Raw genomic sequence first — 16998 nt, 5'->3', positions numbered from 1 at the left:
GACCGGCATTTTAACGTTTTGTTTTTTTTACTTTTGATATTTGGCAGCCCGACCCGGCTCAAGGATAGTGGTGGGAAATATCGGTGGGCCGGGTCGGGTCAATCAAAACCCTCATTGTTTAACATGAATTGGCACAATTCAAATTGTGCAAAGAATTATTTCCATTGGTCATTCTGACCGGGGACATTTAGAAAAAAAAATCCTTCTTCTGTTCAATGGAAACTGACACACACACACTACTTAAAGCTACGGTAGGCAACTTTGGAGTCACCAGACAGTTTTGAAGAGTCAGCTCGATTCTGAAAATATCCAAAAATGACTAGCTTGCTGCCTTTAGCAATACATCTGCCTAGCATTTTGAAAGACTGTAATACGTGAGTGCACAGGCAGTGTACATGCAGGTAGGTAGGTAGACAGACAGGTAGGCCATCGAATCATTTCATTTGGCCCAAATTAAGTGATTGGGCGGGCTTTGTACAGGCCTGCCAGAGCCACATATAGAGGATTCTTTCATTTTTTCAGAGCTTCTGATCTAATGATTGCTGTAGGGATGTAGAGAGAAATATGACAAAAATGGTTCAAAAACGAATTGCCTACCTTAGCTTTAAGGGACACATTGTTTTCTAATCAGATAAATAAGATAATAGCCAAGCACTTTAAGGATCAAAAGGTTTAATAGGCCTATTGTTTGAACTGCCAATATGTGCAGAACCAGGTTTTTTTTATAGAAACTTTATTGCTGATATTTCTTTTTAAATTTAGAATAGACTTAGATAACATTATGGCGCTTATTATTTAATATGGTATTGCAGGATCAGAATATTGTAGATGGCCGTTTTTAAACTTCCACCATGGCACCATGACAATCATTAGGGGAGAAAGTTCAGAAGCTTGCATGGTATTCTGAAAGATTGAATGTAAAATTCTGCAAATGCTTGCAGTTTGTTATTATTTTGTATCTCTACAAACATTTCTTTACTTTTGTTTTGTCATATGCTTTGACTTTGTAAATTCAAGAATGCTGGACATTTGTGATATATTTTTACACCAACAATGTATTAAATAATAAAAACTGTAATCAGAAGCATTATCTTTTCATGAGTAACGTTTTACTCGAAACTGTACAAAATAATATCCTTATAGTCTCATTATATCCCCTCATTAGACCATGGTGGGCTGCCCAGGCCTCATATTCAATATTCTTACAATTATGATAAAAAAACAAGTATTCAAATATAACATTTATTTTGAAGATTATTTTCAAACAAAAGCATGGGTTTTAAAGGCACCCAGTGCAACTTTCGAGGCTTAAAAATAAACATTCAATTTCTCGTCTTTTTTACACGTAAGTTTCAATAACTCCATACCATTACATACCGACATTTAAGCAGCAAAGATGAGACGTCGTTGTGTGGTGAGAACTGATACAAAATCGATAACGACAACAATGCCGCCATTTTCTTTATTTTTTGTAACCTACAATAAATAAAGCAGGCTTCCAGTCAATGGAAAAATGGCTTCTCCCCACCGGCGATTGTTGTTGTTTACGATTTTTTATCAGTTCTCACCACACAACGACGTCTCATCTTTGCTCCTTGAATGTCGATATGTAATGGTATGGAATGTTGAATGTTATGTTTAGCCTATGTTTACATAAAGTTGCACTGGGTGCCTTTAAAGGCACCCAGTGCAACTTTATGTAAACATTCAATGAAAAATAAACATTCAATTTCTAGTCTTTTTTACACGTAGCAAGTTTCAATAACTCCATACCATTACATATCGACATTCAAGGAGCAAAGATGAGACGTCGTTGTGTGGTGAGAACTGATAGAAAATCGTAAACAACAATCGCCGGTGGGGAGAAGCCATTTTTCCATTGACTGGAAGCCTGCTTTATTTATTGTAGGTTACAAAAAATAAAGAAAATGGCGGCATTGTTGTTATCAGTTCTCACCACACAACGACGTCTCATCTTTGCTGCTTAAATGTCTGTATGTAATGGTATGGAGTTATTGAAACTTACTACGTGTAAAAAAAGACTAGAAATTGAATGTTTATTTTTAAGCCTCGAAAGTTGCACTGGGTGCCTTTAATTAAAACAAGAACCCATGAGTTTTTCCCTCCATGCACTTTGGCCCCTTTCGTCTAGTAGCCAAAGTTTAGCATTTTCGATCCAAAAATTCATGGTTGCTCATTACCCCTGAAAAATACACACACATTTCAAATACTATGTATCCATAATCAAATATAAATACTATTATACAAAGTATAAAAGTGTAAACATTGGCACCTATAGCATTGGCACACACAAATCCAGGTCCTTACATGTTCCATTATCAAATTATAGGCCTACTGTATTTTTTTTTTCCTGACGACAATCTATTTATTTTTAAGGGGGTGAACCATGAACTATGTAAAAAAACAAAAAAAAAAAACATTTTAATCTGATTGACCAATGCTATGTATTACGTCACTGCAAACCTGCCTTGTTGCCGCAGGTGATCCATGCTGCAGGACACGCCAGGTTCTAATTGATGAGTCGCGGTGAGGAGTTTGTCCACCAGCGCTTGATAACCTAAACACTGAGGTGAGTTCTGCCTTGTTATTTTACTAACTTGTGAATCGTATAGTCATAGTACTGACCCACTAGTACAACAGACATGGGATATTAAGTAATAATTCGTCAAATAAAAGTAACACTTGCATTTGAACATGTGCAAATTATCCGTTTTAGACGCAAGGTAGATACTAGAAACTGAGGTAAAGTTAAGGGATAATTACTTGATTAGGGACATTTCGAATATAGCCTCACTAATTGTCGAACTAGAACGATAGGAGCCAGTTTAATGGCAGCTTTTTCATTTTTAGGATGTGATGTACAGCCTAGGCCAAAGCCTAATTTGTAAGAAAGATCTGAAAAGGTCTTTCTACCAAATTAGCCTCTTCTCCCTCGTCTCTCAGTAGCCATGCATTATGGACCGCAGGGTTGCATAATTTATTGCGGAAAATCTCTCCATAAGGTCTAAGAATCTGTAATATTCCTAGTAAACACCGTCACGGGGACTGTGGGTGATGGCAAGATGAGGTTGGTTACCTTTTAGCGGATATCAAATGACTTGCATTAATGGAATGGCAAAGCAATTCCAGCGCCACGTTCCTACTTCCCCGGCTGCCCTTGATGACCTCTTTCTCTGCAGGGGGTATAGTCCTTTGTTGCTCCACTAAAACTGTCAGATTGGGTGCTGTGACTCTGTTCCCTTCAAGAAGAGTGTCAGTTATCGGTTGGATGAGGGTTGGTTTAGGTTAGCCACTTTGAATGCTGTAAACTAATTGCATTAACCCTGTGATCATGTTTGAACCATAATGTTGATCATAAGAGCATCGTGACATTGACCATGGATGATATAAAATGAACAAAATGTACAAATATAACAGTAATGACTAACACTTGCAAATCCACGTAACATAACACAAATATTGTACTTTTCCAAGCAGTCACCTATTTACTGAATTACTTCCTGGTGGTGTACCGGTCAGGAATCTGAACAGACAACGCTATCTATACGATGACTTCCCAACTGGAGAGCGCCATGGAAGGCCTGATCAAAGTGTTCCACTCCTACTCGTCCAAGGAGGGAGACAAATACAAACTGAGCAAAGCTGAGATGAAGAGCCTTCTCCAGGGGGAACTCTCTGAGTTTTTGGCTGTAAGTGGGCTTTTCCTGGTGCTTGATTTGTATACACTTTTAATCCTGTATGTTAATCTAATGGTGGAAATATGAAAAATATGAGCTAATGAGAACTGATTAACCTTCTCAGATAATAGTGTAAGAATAAACTGATGTGTACAGCAAAATCCCAAGTTTATTTAACCGTGCCTAAGAAATGTTGTCTTATTCCTTTTGACAAAAGGACTGTTGGTGCCCAATAAACCCTTTTCAAAGAGGCGTCATCCTTGGAGATACACAGGTGTCGCTCATAGCACCTATTCTGTGAAAAGGCTGTGATGAACCCTACTAAAGTCCCTGTAAGCCATGGCAAAGCACAGCTGTTGGTCATTGAATGCAGTGATTAACCAAAGTGAACAAGTGTTTCAGTACGGTTCCAGCAAGGGAATTGAGTACACTGCACCTCATCATAGCCTTTTCGACAGCAGACTGATCCCTTGTCAATGTTTTTTTTTTAGTATGAAGACCTGTTCAGGGATTTTCCTGAATTTTATTTTTCACTTTTTGTTTGTGTGTGTGTGCTAGTAGAGGGAAAATGTATTGGATGTTTCTATTTTTTAAACACTGCTGCAAGGATTGCAATGTAAAACAATCCGAAATGGTTCATTACCTTCAGGCTTTAAACATTTTAGATTGATCAAAATCTTGCAATAATAAATGATTAAGTGAAGTCCACTATGTATTCACTGAGGCAATGAAGATCTTCTAATGCATTCCTCTTCCCTTCTCTCCCCCAAAAATACCTTTTTGCACTGCCTTTTTCTCATTTCATTGCTTTCTCTCTGCGCCGTCTCATGTTTTGGCTGCTATGTCTGTTTCAGGGAAGTAGCGATCCGCTGGTGGTGGAGAAGATCATGCGGGACCTGGATGAGAACCAGGACGGGGAGGTGGACTTCCAGGAGTTTGTGGTTCTAGTAGCGGCGCTGACCGTAGCCTGCAATGAGTTCTTCATACAGAGCCAACTGAAGTAATCCCCCCACCCCCCCCACCCAATGCTCCTCCACGGAATCTGCAATCCAGATCGATTTTGGTAATTTATGAAACAAAACATTTCTGCCAAAATCGATAGTCTGTCCCCTCAGTATTGGGGTGTTGTAACTGGCATAAGATCACTTTAATTTTGTTGTACCACTGTTTTGGAGGGGTTAGCTGACTACCTAAGCTCTTTTTGTTCATCTTTGTCAATAAAGATGTCCTCTTCTGCACACAAATAAATAAACTATATTCTACAATTAATAATGCTTACACCTTTTTTCCTAAACTTGTGTTCAGGGATATTGAGTGTCCTTTTTTTGTCATCTATGCATATTTGTAAAATATCCAAAGAATTTATGAAGCTGCTACCCGGCTGTATATATATCCCTTGTGTAAATTGAGCACATTCATCAGCCAAGTAAACAGACCTTGCAATGAGTGTCAACAGCTCTTTCATTAGAGGGCTTCGGACTTTCATTAGTTTTCAACCGTCTACTTGCCAGTGAGTGATTTTTAATTGGCAATGCCGTGGTCTGCTGGTAATGATGTCATCACTAGGAGCCGGGGCTGAGTTACATCCCTTTTGTATGGCCGGATGGCGTCTGATGGATGGTGTATGTTACTGTAACTTTATAAGCGGAGTAGGCCTATATGAATTTCCACTTGGAACTTTGGAAGGCCATTTAGTGGCCAACCAACCGGCGGTTTAACTGGATAAACTTCTTTCCTCTGAAGGGGGATACTCAATTTCGCCTCAGATGATTTAAGAACCCATCTTATCGTGCGGCTGGCTCCACAGCTTCTGTTAAGCACTTTGTTCAGTTTGTACCAAATCAATGACCTTTCCTTCATCCGTCTCGCTAACTGAGAACAATACAGCTGTGTGAGGTTAAGGGATGCGTTCTGTGTACATATTGTACCCGTATTTTATACTTTCATTCAGTCATAAGCCTGTATTGTGCAAAATAACTATTCTGCATACATAAATGGTACACCATACTTTCCTCTACTTTCTAGTAAAGTTCATAATAGGATGGAAAATGTTTTCCATCTTGTAAATTTATGTAAAAGATTGCTTTAATTAAATCCCAAACTTTAAAAGCTTCATAAAATGACTACACAAATGATAGTTCTGAAATTGCTTGAAATTTACTGAAGTTCGCCAAAATCAATCTATTGCATTTATACACTTTGCATGTTGATGCATCCAAACGAGGGATTTAACAGTGATGACCGGTAGGCCTAACTGTTAGTATGTGCAGAGATGGCGTGTCTCTGGTAAAGTAATTATATATAGGCTTACATGCCCATTTGGGATGTCACTATCATAGGGCAGATTTTGAAACTGCTTGTAATGGCTAATCACTCACACCTAGGGGTAAAATAGAGGCTGTTTAAAAGATGACAATAGGACAACGACTTACATTATTTCTGTCAAGTCGCGCTGTTCTATCAAATAGCACCACCTGCTGTCAAAACAATGTAACGAAATGTTATGTTTTGGTGAAGAACATTCTACAAATAACATTGTATGAAAACATTCTTACATGTATTCATACAAGGAAATAAACTAGCAAAATGTCTTTAATTTATTTTAATTGACAGGCCTTTTATATAAAATAAAACAAAAAGGACAAAGATCTCAATTACACCACAGCTATTTCTGTTAACAATCCGTCTTCATGGCCACCAGCACAAAGTTACGTGGGGAGAGTTCTGGATCAAACAGAGGTAATAGTTTGCTCTTCACACCTACAGACACGCAGAATGGACACAAATAGAAACAATATTATTCACTAAAATGAGCACTATTTATTCCTCAGGGTAGCAGCTAGCTAGCCATATAGAGGGAATCATAGACGCATACAGACGCCACCTTGGGCTCTGGGTCATAGGTCGACGTTGCCAGCATGTTTGAGAGAAGACTGGCCTGTAAACAAATATAGGTAAATGGTTACGACGGGGGAGCTGGGGTTTTTCTTGATAAATATAACTTATGTTTACATTTATCAACAGATTTTAATGAGTAATTATTATCCAAGGGTTTACATTGGAGTCAAAATAAAAATAAACATTTATATAAAATAGGTTATATGAATTTAAAAACGAGTCATTGAGATCCTATGAGAAATGTAAACATTATGGTGCTTTTGATCCAGAAAAACTGCAGCTCCTCCGTTTACTTGTATTTGTTTACAGGCCAGCCTCTCAACCAATGTAGTGTGTAACCTAAATGTATTTCTCTGGGGGCAGTGGTTTGGGCGTTTCAACCACCACATCCCAAATGTCTGCACTCTAGCCATCGAGTAGCTTGCTCTTAAAACTATAAACTCCATCTTATCGTTTAATTTGACAAAATAAGAGATTAGCGAAAGAAAGACGTCCATTGTCATATTATTTAGCTTAAAAAGTACATTGGTCTGTGATGTGCCGAAAGCAACTTAAAAACCGCCAGGACCAAGGGCCAGCAGCCCAAAAACCGTCAGCTCCGCACACTATGGACGCCTGACCTCCCTTTACAGAAGGATGATTCCTAGACCAGGGCTCCAGCAGACCATGTGACCCTCCCTCACCGTTCTCCTGGAGGTAGATGATGCGGTCCAGAAGCACCAAGGTCTCCACAGCGGGTGCCAACAGCAGGGCCAGGCTGAAGTACACCACCACCCTGGCCTCCTGGTCCAGCATGGCCTCCAGCCTGCCTGGCTCCAGGAGCAGAGAGGGCGGGAGCCCCAGGCGGGCCAGGCCAAGGCGGGCGTACCTGGAGTTTGAGGGACCATAGCTTTAGCAGACAGTGGGTGCCCATAACCATGACATGCATATAATATATATAACGTAGACTTTGAAAAGCAGTCCTGGATGCATTTCAAAAAGAAGGGGATACTAGTGTATATATGCATTAAAGGTGCGGCGTCGAGCAACCAACTGAATACCCCCCCTCCCAAAATTATGACATAATCGGCATAAACGGCATTGAGTAACGAAGTGATGAGGTTCCTTGACAGATTTATAAAAAACACTTGGAACTGTATTCTATTAAACGATAGGTCATAGCTTAAATGTAAAATAGCGATGATTCAAATAAAGTGTCCTCTCTAGAGCCGTCCATTCTGGTCTACTGTAGAAACACGGCTCACATTTTGAAGACTACCCTCTTCCTGTGTAGGTATAAAGGTTCTTTCTAATGTGTCTAAAAACACCACGATTCTTACTTTCTATACACTAATTAAAACCTTATTATTACTGGCAAGTCTATTCCACTAGATGCCACTAAATCCGACACACCTTTAAAGTTATTTATTGCCTATGCTTCTGTGACATTTTTAAATATACCAATAAAAGTATGAAATAACATTATCAGATGAGGCTGGTCGTTGCGTTGTAAAGAAAGACACAAGCTCACTCTGTAAATGGGAGTAAGTGGGCCTTCTTGATTGTCTGGACGCCCACCCGCCGCATCTCGGGCCTAGCCTCCCTGATGACGGTCTCCAGGGTCGCCCGGTAGCAGTGTGTCCTTAGCAACAGACTCCCCTCCCTGAGCCTCTGCAGGTAGTCCTCCATGGCGTGACACGCCCCCTCTCGCGCCTTATAGGACAGCCCGTGCCCCGGCAAGCCCCGCACCCACGAGCTCATCGGGTAGCCGAACTCGCCCGGACAGCAGCCATCGCTGTTGTCGGCAAACAGCCGGGGCCGGTCGAGGGGGTCTCGAGGGGCCGGTGCAAGGGCCGGGGCGGGGGGGGCCACAACCAGGCCTGGGGGGCTCGGGTACTCCCTGGTGGTGATCTTCATGTAGCAGCACGCCACGGAGGTGATGCCACGCACGTGAGGGCACTCCACAAAATGGCGGAGGAGAGTGGCGCTGAGGTCCCCACAGGCGTGTAGGCCGGTCAACACTAGCGACTTGTCCGACTGCCCCGCCAGCTCTCCTGAGTGCCGCCCGTGTGGGCTACAACCGAAGCTGTTGGTGGAGCAGTGTGGGGGCGGAGTTGTGGCCGAGACGGAGAAAGGGATGGAGAGAGCACTGGGTTCTGGTCCAGTAGCGAGGGGGGCCTGGGTTTGGTCTAGCTCAGCTGAGTTCCTGCGTCGCTTTCTACTTGAGCAGTCAAGAGGTGAGGGAGCCGCAGCCGTGCATTCTGCCTCTCTGAGCTGCCTGAGGAAGAGCTCCCATGATGCCTTTGGGTTCACCCAACCAACCACGTGGTGAGGCGATGGGCCGGATTTAGAAAGATGGGAGGGTCCATCCTAAAAGAGAGAGACAAGTCAAGTCCTGTCCACAAACTGTCAGTATTTTGTAAATGCAACTGACAGTGGACTAACCCTTGTCTTCTCCTTCTCCAAAGTACATCGGAGCTCCTCGTCAAACTTGGTTGCCATGGTCACCAACCTCTGATCCGCCTCGATGGCCGTGACTGACAGTCCCAGGCCGAAGGACAGGAAGCGAGTGAGGTGCCCCTTCAGAACAGATACTTTGGATTTAAGCGTTCCAAATTTTATTTTAAATACTTTCTAAATGTTGTTAAAGTATCTGTCCTACGTGGTTGCGAATAATATGAACATATGAATCGTTGCTTCCTCAAAATTATACATGAGACAACTTAAAAAGAGCAAATTACCTGTCCAGATCCAACGTCAACCACCGCCTCGCAATTAGACTGGTCGCAAAGTTGTTTTACCAACTACCAAGATAAGATTTTTATTAATCCCAGGAGAGATATAAGGGTTTAGTACAATATAGATCAAGATTTCCGATTAGCAGTAAGCACCATATGACCATAACCAACAACTCGATAGATTTCCATACAACAACACCATAGGTCGTACCGAGCCAAGCTTGCGGATCTCATGCTGTTTCTTCGGCTTGACGTGTTTCCTGAAGATATGGCTCAGCATGGAGCTCTGGCTGTGGTTCTTCAGGAACTCTTCCACTGGGTCTACTGCTCCACCCTGCCCAGCCCGTCTGGGGAAGGACAGAGCATGGGCAGTGGCACGAAACGCCAGCAGAGACAGAGGCCATGCGGATGGGTATCTGTAATGACAACGCTTTTACTTACAAAATTTGACTCTGATGACAAATATTAGGGACAAATCAGGTCCCAACCGTTTCTGGGGTGGAAATGATCCCAACTTGCATCCGTAGCACCAAATATAATTTTAAACCAATCTGATGGTATCAATATCCCAGTGAATATATATGCATTGCATCACACTCCGTGATTAATCAGAAATACCCCATTTGATAATTATAAGTCCGTTTGGAAGTCAATCTCCCCATATCAAGCCTATGTAAGGATATAACAAGAGAGGTTCCAAACGCCTTTCTGTAAAATTAAATGCAATACCTTTTTTCTTGACATTTTGTGTCCAGTAAGAGATCTGCGATCTGGGGAAACGATAAACCACATAACACCTCACGCCATTGGGCTGGCAGTCTTTCCCAGAGGTCTTCTGTGAAGAATTCCTGTGGAACATTAGAGTAGTTTGACCTAATGCAGTTAACAATTTATTATGAAAGTGAACCCCCCCCCCACTAGATAGGATATACAATGACAATAAGGGTTGGGGAGTGAAATACGACTTACAATTATGTAGGAGTCGGATATGTACTTGTATTGGGATAGAAACGTAGTAAGGTTCCTCGCCAGATCCCTCTGGTCCTGCGATGAGAGACTTAATGTGAACATCTGCGAATTTAAATCGGAAGGTTTTGCTCCTGTATGTTGTTGAAGATGAAAGCCCCAAGTCTGGACGAGGCTTTTCAGGACAGAAATGCCTTAACATTTAAGGACTCAGTAATGTTTAAAAGCTTAGATACTTTAACTTCTGTTATAAGATATCCTCCATTCAACTATGGAGCACATATGGTGGCCAATTAAGTTTTCGGTGAAGATTTTTTTCCGAAATTAAAAATGAATGACTTAATCATTTTGGGATTACAGAGACGTATAACAGCTTTTTACTTTCTAAAACAAAACAACAAGTGAAACTGGAAGCAGATAGGAGGCAGAAAACAAAACGGGTGCAACCCGGAACAGGAAGTAGTTGTTAATCATAATCTCGCGATTTCTGCATGGATTTCTGCTGATTATTGGTGCAGTCGTGTGGCGCCTCATGGTACTGTGGTTGGGGGTAGACCAATTGGTTGGAAGGTCCAAAATTATGTTTTGGGAGGTTTACACAGTTCCGCAGTTCATTTTTATCTCAGCTCGTTCTCGCATTAAGGTAGGTTTTTACTTTTATTACCATAACTATCTTTTATCTTCAATAACTTGTCATATAAAATAAAACAGAGCTAATAAGCTAACTGTAGCTAGCATCACACAAAAACAATAATCTCGTTTTATATTTTTACGGATTGTGGAGCCTTTATTTTGTCCAACACGATGTGAAAGGGTTGTTGTTTTAATCGATAATCTTACAAACCTGTAAGTACCAACCTATTTAAAGCGAGTATATATCGTTTTAATCGATAAGGACAAACAATGCAAAAATAGATCAGTCTGTCAGTACAGTATACATAACTGCCGTACTGTATATATAGAATGCAATACCAAACCATACAGAGTTGAATATAAAGATGCTTAGTTCTCGTCCTTTGTACGTTTTCATACTTTCTTACGTGATTTATTGTGTTTTGCAGTTTTCCCCTAGTTCTTGAACCCGAAAGCAAAAAGGCTTACACGTTTGAGGCGTTGGAGAAGGCAGTTATTTACTGTCGAACCATATTCTACTACACCTTTCATCAAAAAAACACCCCTATCCGATGAATTACTCGTCATGTTTGGTATTATGAACACTTTCATTGGGGGTGAATCGGCTTCAACACCCGAAAAGAGCCAAGGCCAACCACAAAAGGACCAATGTGACATGTTTATCAATGTGGTTTACTCTGGTGACAAAAAGAAGTCTGCATCACAAAATCCGAATCATGAATGGTTTCTGAAAAAAAGGAAGTTCTTGGAGCGGAAGGGCTTGCTTAGATCGAAGTCGGAGCCATACATACCCCCATACAAACATCGGCGGGACAAGGCCAAAGCAGGTCAATCCAGTTCGACTGGGAGCAGCACAGAAGGGTCTCACTCTCAACAACCAAAAGTCATCTTTAAGCACGATACGACTCGACCCCAACCTGCAAAGGTAAACCCCAAAGTTGAACCCGGTGTACGCCGTCCAGTCTCAGGCAGACCCAGCAAACGTTCAAGGAAAACAAAGAAGGCCAAACTCCTGAACCCCGCAGTAGCAGGGCCCGCCATTGCTCAGCGGGCTCCAGTACCAGGAGATGTGTCGGATTCAAACCAAAGGGCCATCTCTTTACTCAATGGTTTGAACATCCCAGCACTGGCACCAGCGTCGATAAACCCCTCAAAGTATGCCGCCATAGACTGTGAAATGGTTGGGTGCGGCCCCCAGGGACATGTCAGCATGCTGGCCCGCTGCAGCGTCGTGTCTTATGAGGGCGACGTGATCTTTGATGAGTACATCAAGCCTGATCAACTCGTTACGTGCTACAGGACGCGTTGGAGCGGCATCAGGCCCAGGGACCTGGTCAACGCCATGCCCTTCCAAGAAGCCAAGAAACGGGTAACACAGGGGAATACAAGTACTCTTTTATTATTCTCACAAGTATTATTCTTTGATGTTTAAAAGGGTGATATTATGCGACCAGGTGTGAGTGGGATAAGCCATTACAATATTTTTGAAAATATGCCCTTCCCTGAGTTTTGGTGACGTCACAAATGGGAGTGTCCAACTAGATGGATGATGGATAGATAAGTAACATTTGCTACAATCCACTGGGTTGGCTGGTAGACTGATCTATCCAGCATTCATCTAGGTGGATACTCCCACTTTTTATTACTGAAACACAGGAAAAGGCTGATTTTTTTTTTTTTTAAATGACTTGTAATTGCTAATCACACTCACACCTGGTGGCATAATATCACCCCTTTGATATCTGTTTTTTTATACCACAAGATGTGCACACTGTCATTTTTATTTTAGTAAATAAGTTGCAATGTCCTTCATGATTCAGAAATTATCCCATTTGGAAAAAATGCCAAATAGTTCTCCCAGGTTGTGTAACAATTTGAGGATGGTTTTCAATAGATTGTGAATGTCCTAACGTACGGTATCCATTCTGGTCAGGTGGCCAAGCTGCTCCATGGCAAAGTGGTGGTGGGCCACGCCGTCCACCACGACTTCCAGTCCCTGGCCTATGTCCACCCCCCCTCCCACACCAGAGACACCCAGAAGATCCCCCTGCTCAACCTGAAAGGGGGCTTCGAGGTGCAGCGGACCGTCTCCCTGAAGATCCTGAGCAAGGCCATCCTGAACGACGAAATACAGGTAGGCGGGTGCCTACCTATGTGAGGATCGCGTCCGATTTTATCCATAATGGGTTCTAATGCAAAATGGACAAGCTGATGCAGCCCTGAATATACAGGTCAGTGTTTCCCATACATAGACCATTGTGTGGCGCGGCGCCACAGAATCAACATCGAGCGCCACGAATTGATTCTGTCTTTGTAATTTTTTTTTTTTTTTTTTGTATAAAAAAAAAAAGAAAAAAAAAAAGTTTCTTTTTTTTCAATAACGCGATTTGGAAATCTAAAAATCGTTCCGTCCATTCATCTCTGCATAGCACTCGTTCTCCCTGTCATTCACACACACACACGGAGCGAGAGCGACGATGCTAACACATGAACCCACCGATGTCACCTGTCGCTTAGCAACCGGACACGCTGGGGTTGAAAAGTTACCGGACTACTGTAACTACTACGGAGTGATAATATCAAAGACGTGAATCAGGCAATAAATCCAATTTCCATTGGTAATGTTCGGTGTGCATTAAAGGGACTCTTACCTTTGTTGCATTTTTACACTTTTTTTGGATAAGGTTAAATTGGTATTAATAAGGTAATAACACTCTAATATGCAAGACAGACCCACCAGGAGTAAAAACAAACAATTATTTTACTCTTATAATATTTAGTGAAAACTTCAACCAATAAAATTCTTCGGACCGAATGACCTTATTGGCCGACAGACCTGTCTGTTTGCTGCATGGATATATAAGGTTTTCCGTCTGCTTCTTGTGGCGCATTCGGGCCCGCGTCATCAAGGCGCGTCCTCAACTAGAGGGTTTGTTTTGATTCCACGGCAGACAGTAGCGAGTAGCGACCGTAGCGACTGACGATGGCAGACCAAAGTGGTCCACGGCATACTGAAACTGCACCATTCAGTCCGATTAGGGGACCCGTTTCGGGCTCAGACGCGACGTTGTCCCGCTAATCTGGAGCTCCAGGATGGTAGATATTATGACCCCTGGGAGTCTAAACATAACCCATGGGAGTCTAAACATAACCCATGGGAGTCTAGAACTTTTGTACTGTAGCGACCCTGGGACAGTTGAATACTTTGTGTGTTATGTGTTACATTATATTTCGTTGTCCGTTATGCCAGTTGTTCTGTGTGCATGTATTGTAATGTTCTTCTTGTCAATCAGCGTGGGGGCGAATCATTAGGTCAGCTGGGGGAGGGCCTTGGAAGAACAGGAGGGTGGGGGCCTGCACGCGAGTGAAACCGTGTTGGGGGTTGCCGGGGTAACCGGGGTTTGTTTTGTGTAGGTTTTCTGCCGTTGGTTATAATGTTACGGGTTTCAGTGACCTGGTTTTGGTTCATTAAAACTACCTTCAACTACTAATGACTCGACATCATGTCACCGGCGAGGTCGTTACAGTACTCAGTAAAAAGAACGCTTAGTTTTGTACTCTAAAAAATAACGCTTAGGGGGTGGGGCATTGGAGGAAGGTGGGATGATTTGAATGTGCTGTAATTCTCAAATGCAACAAAGGTGAGAGTCCCTTTAAAGTACAGACGGAGTGGACCAATTGCGAACTACTGCAGCTGCTCCAAGTTAAACCCCAAACTAATCGGAAGTATTTATAGCGGACTACACCACCTATTCTATTCCGCATCGAATTGTATTCCGAACCGATTGAGGCGTATATATATGATACTTTTCTATTCCGATTGAGCTGTTCTTCCACATCTATGCGAATGTGTCCGCATGTAAACGCGGAGTTACATGCCGCCGTGCTGCGCCTGCGCCGCCGCGCTGCGCCTGCGCTACCACACCACCCCCCCCCCCCCCCCCCCCCCCTGCGCACCACACATTGGTCCTTGGTCTGTGGGAAACACTGCAGGTAGATACAGGTTTATTTTATTAGCAATAAAGCACACACAACATACAGGCCTTTTCCTGGACGTTATTCTGCACCTTCTCTCGGACTCGTATTCGCCATCAACATCTACCATAGGGAGCATAGCTCCACACATCCATACAAACTGTGACGTTGTGCTACACGTATCCATGAAGCTAACCCTCTCTCGTAGGAGGGCCTATTGAAGATGAGCCTGCTCCGTCCTTCTGCAAAAGTATCCTGTATTTAGAGAATTCAATTAGAATGTAGTTCACACACTTATTAATGTGAGAGTAAAATTGTGTACTTTTTATGATGGGTGGGCATTGGGCAACCTTTAATGCATCCATATGTTGGAGATTTTAGTTTTGGGCATGGTTTCCCTTTACGATAACTAAAAATAGGCTATCACTCTTTCTGAGAAAGCAGCTATCTAAAATGAAGCTGTTGTGTTGCTACTTCACACCGTCATGTTATCAAAAAGCTACCTATATTCACATAAAGCAGCGCAAGTAAACAACGGCTTGCTTTGTGGCTCCTTCTGCTATTGATAACATAAATACATACAAAAGATAGAGGTAATTATAAGTCTATGAAGGTAGTTGACTAATTTGGATGCATTAAGAGGACTGTGTTGAGAACATGAATAGGCCGTTACCTCTGCCATGTCCAACATAAGTAATCTATGTTAGCTATGACCTATAGTTTAAAATGTACAGACTAAATAAGTAAATACAATTCATGAATCGATCATCACTTGACATTGCTACTCGATGCTGTCGTAGAAGTTGATATCATTCTGGAAGTAGCTACTGGCTCTTTACATAATACAGGCCTCGACTGGGCGGACGACGGGGGGGATCACCTCTACTGACCACCTCCCTTTAACATTGTCTTGTGTTGTTGTGTCTTTAGATGGGGAGGGACGGCCACTCCTCCCTGGAGGACGCCCGGGCCACCATGAAGCTTTACAGGGCCGTGGCCAGCGACTGGGAGAAGGTTCTAGCCACTGGATACAACTTCTGGGGAGTGTTCAAGGGGTTAACCTCTAAATAATGTCAAGGAAAGGCTGGCGGGTGTGTTGGTGTTCCAGACCCATGCGAGTCCAGACCCACCGTAGCAGGGTTTAATTTGGATCTTCCCATGAACACTCTGTAATTCCAACTATGGGTCACTCCAACCACTGTTTGGCCCTGGCTCTTAAATGATTTTTAAGATTTTTATTATTTGATTTCACATAAGTTGAAAATTAATTTTGACTGATTTGCTTTATTGAGGTTGAGGTTTAATACAAAAATAACCTCATGATACCTGTTTTTTCTATTTGGTGATGGACGTGTGTCCCGCCGTAACACAGCTGTGCGGCGCCATCGTTCTCAATGGATCCGAAATAAATGACTTGTGTTCCCTCCTTTTATACGTCTATTCTTTTCCATTTCTATGTCTATTGCATAAAATATGAAGTCTGCCCACGATATCGATTTGTCACCTGCCAACATAGTTCTTGAAAAGTAAGATCGTTGATCAAAATGCATTGGTAAGAAAACTTTATAGCAAGAAAATATTTGTCATTGTGGACAGGTACCCTGTTTGTTGTGATGATGGAAAAAATTGTAGTGTGTGTGTGTGTGTGAGATATTGTTGAACTGGAAGAGTAATGACACATGCAGCCTGCCCTTCTGTAATAGATCTACATTATTCTTCTGAGTAAACTATTCCTAGCAGACAGTGTAAATATGCTACCTTATTTCATCACTACCTCCTTTTTCTGGCGTTGGCTATGATATTGTCATATATTGTATTAAATATGATTCAAGACAGCACATTTCATAACCCAAATATTACATAGAATGTAGACGTATTAACTTTAAGCTGCATGAATGCCGTAGGCCTGTTTAAGTTGAGGCGCCTTTTTTAAAGCGATTTAAATTGAAATATGTGAAACTGCAGGCTAGTGAGAGACTAGTGCTAATTAAAAAAAAATACAATGCAGCCCGCCAACTGTCAGTTCTGTTGGCAGGTATTTCTAATCCGGTTTAATGCACACGGAAAAGTTAAACCTTTTTTAATGCACACATGCATTAGGTTCATAGGTA

General features: G+C 42.2%; 3 protein-coding genes across 7 annotated transcripts in view; 2 read left to right on the top strand and 1 right to left on the bottom strand.

Annotated features, from left to right (window-relative positions):
- s100a1 (S100 calcium binding protein A1) overlaps positions 1-4970 on the top strand; it is a 32321-nt gene extending 27351 nt beyond the window's left edge. Inside the window, exons 2-4 of one of the 2 annotated variants that reach the window (XM_060064622.1) lie at positions 2502-2590; positions 3541-3710; positions 4553-4970. In XM_060064622.1, coding sequence (XP_059920605.1) covers positions 3570-3710; positions 4553-4702 — 291 coding nt within the window. In that variant the 5' untranslated portion in view covers positions 2502-2590; positions 3541-3569 and the 3' untranslated portion in view covers positions 4703-4970. Of the gene's footprint in view, positions 1-2501; positions 2591-3498; positions 3711-4552 lie in introns of both variants that reach the window. The other variant, XM_060064623.1, reaches the window with a different exon arrangement.
- A 1315-nt stretch (positions 4971-6285) lies between these two features.
- Positions 6286-10745, bottom strand: mettl25b (methyltransferase like 25B). 2 transcript variants are annotated; one of them, XM_060064615.1, is made up of 8 exons: positions 10283-10745; positions 10043-10161; positions 9525-9729; positions 9317-9379; positions 9021-9155; positions 8107-8945; positions 7280-7464; positions 6286-6458 (listed from the first exon to the last, which is right to left on the bottom strand). In XM_060064615.1, the coding sequence occupies exons 1-8, from the start codon at positions 10382-10384 to the stop codon at positions 6373-6375; spliced, it is 1734 nt and encodes a 577-aa protein (XP_059920598.1). In that variant the 5' UTR covers positions 10385-10745; the 3' UTR covers positions 6286-6372. The 2 variants fall into 2 exon arrangements, with proteins under 2 accessions (XP_059920598.1, XP_059920599.1); XM_060064616.1 differs by lacking the exon at positions 9317-9379.
- A 31-nt stretch (positions 10746-10776) lies between these two features.
- Positions 10777-16317, top strand: isg20l2 (interferon stimulated exonuclease gene 20-like 2). Of its 3 annotated transcripts, XM_060064618.1 has the most exons (5): positions 10777-10922; positions 11341-11739; positions 11770-12281; positions 12846-13046; positions 15818-16317. In XM_060064618.1, the coding sequence occupies exons 2-5, from the start codon at positions 11478-11480 to the stop codon at positions 15956-15958; spliced, it is 1116 nt and encodes a 371-aa protein (XP_059920601.1). In that variant the 5' UTR covers positions 10777-10922; positions 11341-11477; the 3' UTR covers positions 15959-16317. The 3 variants fall into 3 exon arrangements, 2 of the variants coding, with proteins under 2 accessions (XP_059920601.1, XP_059920600.1); XR_009528013.1 differs by lacking the exon at positions 15818-16317 and adding an exon at positions 14906-15133 and having other exon boundaries at positions 11341-12281; positions 12846-13143; XM_060064617.1 differs by having other exon boundaries at positions 11341-12281.
- The last annotated feature ends 681 nt before the right edge of the window (positions 16318-16998 follow it).

This window comes from Gadus macrocephalus, chromosome 11 (genome assembly GCF_031168955.1).
Source record: "Gadus macrocephalus chromosome 11, ASM3116895v1".
Classification (NCBI taxonomy): Eukaryota; Metazoa; Chordata; class Actinopteri; order Gadiformes; family Gadidae; genus Gadus; species Gadus macrocephalus.
Note: the sequence above shows the minus strand (reverse complement) of the source record. Positions and strands in the feature narration are given on the sequence as shown.

What these genes read in the sequence shown, in the direction of transcription:
- mettl25b (XM_060064615.1), bottom strand. Translation starts at nt 10,384, where the DNA reads ATGTTCACATTAAGTCTCTCATCGCAGGACCAGAGGGATCTGGCGAGG. An exon ending in ACAAAATGTCAAGAAAAAAG is followed by an intron (nt 9,730 to 10,042) that starts GTATTGCATTTA and finishes TTGTCATTACAG; the next exon opens with ATACCCATCCGCATGGCCTC. An exon ending in AGATCCGCAAGCTTGGCTCG is followed by an intron (nt 9,380 to 9,524) that starts GTACGACCTATG and finishes TTATCTTGGTAG; the next exon opens with TTGGTAAAACAACTTTGCGA.
- isg20l2 (XM_060064617.1), top strand. Translation starts at nt 11,478, where the DNA reads ATGTTTGGTATTATGAACACTTTCATTGGGGGTGAATCGGCTTCAACA. An exon ending in TCCAAGAAGCCAAGAAACGG is followed by an intron (nt 12,282 to 12,845) that starts GTAACACAGGGG and finishes CATTCTGGTCAG; the next exon opens with GTGGCCAAGCTGCTCCATGG. An exon ending in TCCTGAACGACGAAATACAG is followed by an intron (nt 13,047 to 15,817) that starts GTAGGCGGGTGC and finishes TTGTGTCTTTAG; the next exon opens with ATGGGGAGGGACGGCCACTC.